Raw genomic sequence first — 5,157 nt, 5'->3', positions numbered from 1 at the left:
TGTCCGGAGAAAGTTAGCTACAGTAAACAAAACTAAGGATAACTATAAGTAGGTTATATTTCCTCTTACAGTGTCTTGAAACGAACTTTATAGTGTAAGGAAAGTGTAGGAGAATGACTCCAAAAGATAGAGAGAAACCAGGATCTCCTTTATATTGAAATAATTAAAAATAGGATAAATACAACTAGGCCTAGTTTAGACTAGACAGGCTACAGGCCAGAGACTGCTGGGTCTGGTGAAAATAACTTTCGGCTGACTCACAGAGGCGTGGGAGGGGCTAACAGCGGTGTTTTAAATCCACACGTGGTCTGGGTCTTGGGCTTGTTTAGCACAGCATACACAACTAGAAACTTCTGACCAACTCATGCAAGCGAGTTGCCCAAGTCTATCACTGCGGGGGCAGACGGGAACGGACGAAACTTTTGATAACTCAGCAAAATGCCCTCTTTCCCCCTCAACCAGTTCACCGACTTGGAAGAGATGATGTGCAAGGTAAACGGAAAGCGCAGAGAAAGTTGAGCGTTGAGTGGAGCAAAAGTTTGCTAGGTCATGAAGGAGGGAGGAGGGGTAAACGTTAGCTAGCTAGCTACACTGCTAACGTTACGCTGTTTGCTCTACGTACTTTCAAGTGTTTAGCATATACTGTTGTCCTTTTATTAGCCGTGATTTTCTTCTGTTTACTTGTGGCCTTTTCAAGCTCTTTTTTTATAATAATCTTCTCTCAAAGCTAACTTGTAGGGAGTTGTGGGAGCGTTGTTGAAGTTAGTGCAACAAGGGCCCATGTAAATGGTCTTCGAATTAGCTAATTCAGTGATTGAGATTTAATATTTCAACACGGTAACGTTACTGGTCATGGAGAGGTTACTACTAACGGCAGTGAACGCCAACAATTCGAATCAAAACAGCACCGTAAACTTAACTAGAGAACTTGCGCCAAACAACAAAAAGTCGACAGTTAAAGTTGCCAAGCTGCGTATAGCATGGAAACATGTTTAGTTCACTGGATGCAAGTAAGTTAAAGTCACGTAGGAACATGTTGTTATTTAAATACAAATATTTTCTTCAGAAATAGGCAGTGTTGTAAAATAACAAAGTAGTATGTAGAATTTTGAGGGACTTGTACTTTACTTGAGTATGTCCATTTCCTGCTACTGTACTTCTACTCCACAACAATTCCGGATTAAATTGTGTACTTTTACTCCACTGCATTTATTTTTCCCTTTTTCAATTACTTAACATATTTGTATTAATGATGTGGCATATAATCAACACTTAAATAAGTAATTTGTCACACCTGGAGTAAATTCAGAAGCTACTTTGCAGTGGAGTAGCTGCATCTTTACCAGTTTTGATAACCATCTAATTCATGATTAACACATGTCATATATCTTTTCGGAAATAAGCCAATCTGCATAATGAGTACTTTTACTTTTGGTACTTTAAGTATATTTTGATGCTAATACTTTTGTACTTTTACTTCAGTAACATTCTGATTGCAGGACTTTTACTTGTATTTCTACACTTTTACTCTACTTTAAGATATATAGGTATAAGATCTGAGTACTTCTTCCACATCTGGAAATAGGACATTTCACTAATTTGTGCAATGCAAAGCACTATATCTCATTGCTTGAAGAGGAAAGTATGTACTGCTAGGTTAAACCTTTTTGATCTAGTTGGTGTATAAAAAAATCTATAGTAGCGATGAATATATCTGGGGTTTTTATATTTATGTAATAAATATAGTAAATTGTTACTTAGAAATCCATTTATTAAGTTAAAACATAACCAATATAGAATCGCACTCCTCAAATGACAGGAAATGTCGTAATAACTATTATTCAATTAAATAATTTTTGGCCAATTCACTTCTAATAGTCCTCAAATCTGTGTTCTCCGCTACAAAACTATTAAGGTACATTACTGAAGTCTTTAGTTTGTGTTGAATGTTGCATCAGAATGCATTTCCACCCGTTTGCATGTCAACACATGTCAGTCTATAGAAATGTAAAATAATTGATAGACACTGAATAATGCAACATGGATATAAAAAAAACCTAATCACTCAACAATAATGTTAGATTGTTTTGCCTAATATTGTGTTCTCTTTTTTCTTGTTAAAAGCAATTACTGAATCTGGACTTGAGGGACCATAACGGACCGCTACCATCCCTCAGTCTGACCATGAGATCCCCAGGATGCATTGGGCAGCCACGCAGCAACTTATCGTTTTCCCTGTCGTCTCTCTCCTGCCTTCCCACTGATTCTTCCGACAGTGTATTTCTGACCTCCAGCCAATGGGGACTAGAGTCAGAAAGCCCTCTGCCAATCGAGACCGCCAATACCAACCAGTGGGCAAAGCCAGGCTTCCTTGCACAGCGCTCCATCAGCATGGTAGAGACCGGCAGCACCACAGCGTCAGGTCTAGGCTGGCCCGGGACTGACATGTTGCATTCCCCAAGTGACATCAGCCCCAACGCACTGAATACCAGCTCCTCCTCTTCCTCCTCATCCGTTTCCTCTTCCTCAGCGCGCTATAAGACTGAAATGTGTCGATCTTTCAATGAGAGCGGCTTGTGCAAGTACGGTGGGAAGTGCCAGTTTGCTCACGGGCTAGATGAGCTGCGTGATCTTAACAGACATCCAAAATACAAAACTGAGCCATGCCGCACATTTCACACCGTTGGTTTCTGCCCCTATGGGATGCGCTGCCACTTTGTCCATAACAATGAGGAAGAAATGAATCACTCCTTGTCCCGTTCCTCCTCTTGTTCGTCATCCTCCTCTTCAAGCATTCCCCAGCAGCCACCTGGCTTCTTCCGCTCTCACAGGCCTCCTCTTGTCAGACATAGCTTCAGCTTTGCTGGGTTTCCCTCTGCCCCCCAGCCAGCCTTTCAGCCTACCCTTAACGCTCGACCTCCTCCTGCCACAGCTTCCTTCTCACGTGCTCCATCGGCCTCGCCTCCTTCCTGCGCTGACATTACTGACCTCCTTTCTCATGCCTTCCTGGAGATGGACTCTGCCTTTGAGGCCTCCCCTGTCCAACAGTTCCAACCCCCCATGGTCCCGGCCCCTACAGCAGATCCTCGGTCTCCATTCCTGCCTTCCCCAGACTCTGGCTGTTCTCCATGTGGGCTGTCTCCGAATGCCTCCCCTCCCCTGGGGCAGAGTCCAAGTGCTTCAGAGGTATTTTCTCTGTCGGACCAGGACCAGGACCAGGAGCAGGATAGGAGCAGCTCTGCCAGCTCGCTCAGTGGCTCTGAATCCTGCGGGGGCATGCGTGATGCTAATGGCAGACGATTAGCAGTATTCAGTCAGCTCTCCGTTCCAGAGGATGCTACTGGATTCTGCCTTTAGGCTGCAGTGTGCTGTGAACACAAACATACATATTGCATACACTCAAACATGCAGACCCAAGAAACTCTTGAGACACAATATATGCAGTGCACACATATCCATGCTCAAACACACACACGCCCCTCATTTACATTGCCACTTCATTGAAACCTCAGAAGTTCTTTGCACCTGCGTGTCTTCAAAGGAAACAAAGACTTTGTGACTGACTCAGAACGCACGGAGAGATTCGCCGATTAAGTTTAAGTGGCTAAAATGTCACGGTCATATCTATCTGTAAGGGGAGAAGCTAAAGTGATGCAGAAACTGAATTGTGTGTTGCCACCAGACATGGTGCGTAACGAGTCAGAATTCAAATAGGGCTGGGAGCGATTGATGCTTTACCAAAATAGTATGCTGACATGGCAAATTTAGACAAATGTTGTAATCACAGTGTGATTGGCCTTTGTGCCGCCTGTTGTTGAGTCCCACCACACAATGTTTTTATTACATTTTAACATCATCCGAGTGATTCTCTAATAAATGTAACAAAGCCAAAGACATCTTTTGTAGCTCTGACATTTTGATTATGGTGGTGCAAACACACAGTGTAACTTATGTTTTTAGGAATTGTGGATTTTCCATCAGCTGTTCACAACTGTGTGTTTATAAGCTGGTGAAACGTTTTTTTCCTCATAGCTCTACAGTCTGAGGTTACATTTAAATCACTGGCCTCCAACCTGAATGTTACGTTTTTTAAACCGCTGAAGTGCCTGTTACGTTATTTACCAGGTCATGTGTTGAAACAATATTTGCTTGTTCGTTAGGAGTGATGTGTGGATGGGCTGTGAATCGTTTTATTTAGTCATGTAAGCTTAGTGTAAGTTCAGGTCTCCGTTGTTAAGATGACTACCAGTGTTCCTTTGTGTCTTGTTCATTATTGACAAAGTGCTACCAGTTAAGTGCCAAATGACCAAATGTAACCTACAGGAGGAAGAGGGGGTACTCTGTTTTAGCTTAACAAAAAGCCTAGTGGACTTGATCCTACTTTGTTGAATCCAATGTTTATGATGCATTATTCAACATCTTATTCAGACCTATATGATCTGAGCATAGCTAAAGTTGCAGAGGTTAATTTCCTAGAAAAAAGTATGAAACAGTTAAGGGAACATTTCATGCCAGTCCTGTTTAAACCATTGCAGAGTATGTATTTTAGATTATCTTAACACAAACATTCCCAGGAGTGTGGATTTTCCCCCTCCTTTGTCTGCAGGTAGCACTGGTGCAAGCTTTTTTTTTTAAATATTTATAATTGTTGTGACTCACCCCACTATTTTTCATCCCTCCGTCAATATTAATTATTTGTACTGTTATGAATGTGTAGCGTACCTGGCCACATGTAGGTGAAATGTGCACCCAGGTTGGTTGCCTTACTGAGCTAGATCCAGCAATCTGTATAGGGTTAGGGTATGTATGCTAGGGAGTGGCTGTATACAGGACCGTCCTGTATACAGCCTCGGCCTGTATGCTATGCGTAGTGTTATAGAAATGTTACTCAGTTGTTTTGTGTGTTTTTGACGTAGTTGGTTAGAAGAACAAACACTGTGCTGTTACAGGTCTATTTAAGATTGCCTTTTTCGTCAACATGTTTTAGGCTCGTTAAGGTGATCATCATTTAGTAAATTAATTTTTTTTCTTGTAATTTATTTTAACGTATTTATAGAGGACTATGAGTTGGTAATGCTTGCATCAAGTTTAATATATTTGGTTTCTCTTTTTTTGTTTTTTTGTACTGGTAATAAAGTTTCTTGTTTTTGATCTTTT

At 41.5% G+C, this 5,157-nt stretch overlaps 1 protein-coding gene across 1 annotated transcript; it reads left to right on the top strand.

Annotated features, from left to right (window-relative positions):
- The first annotated feature begins 251 nt into the window (after nucleotides 1–251).
- Nucleotides 252–5,157, top strand: zgc:114130 (uncharacterized protein LOC570332 homolog). The gene is made up of 2 exons (XM_034225638.1): nucleotides 252–492; nucleotides 2,125–5,157. Exons 1-2 carry the CDS (start codon nucleotides 439–441, stop codon nucleotides 3,355–3,357), a joined length of 1,287 nt encoding a protein of 428 aa, XP_034081529.1. The 5' UTR covers nucleotides 252–438; the 3' UTR covers nucleotides 3,358–5,157.

This window comes from Gymnodraco acuticeps, unplaced genomic scaffold (assembly GCF_902827175.1).
Source record: "Gymnodraco acuticeps unplaced genomic scaffold, fGymAcu1.1, whole genome shotgun sequence".
Taxonomy (NCBI): Eukaryota; Metazoa; Chordata; class Actinopteri; order Perciformes; family Bathydraconidae; genus Gymnodraco; species Gymnodraco acuticeps.
This window is presented reverse-complemented; position numbering and strand designations above follow the sequence as displayed.

Bases quoted from the DNA above. Each gene is read 5' to 3' on its own strand.
- zgc:114130 (XM_034225638.1), top strand. From the start codon at position 439: ATGCCCTCTTTCCCCCTCAACCAGTTCACCGACTTGGAAGAGATGATG. The intron at 493-2,124 runs GTAAACGGAAAG...TCTTGTTAAAAG, and splicing joins TGGAAGAGATGATGTGCAAG to CAATTACTGAATCTGGACTT.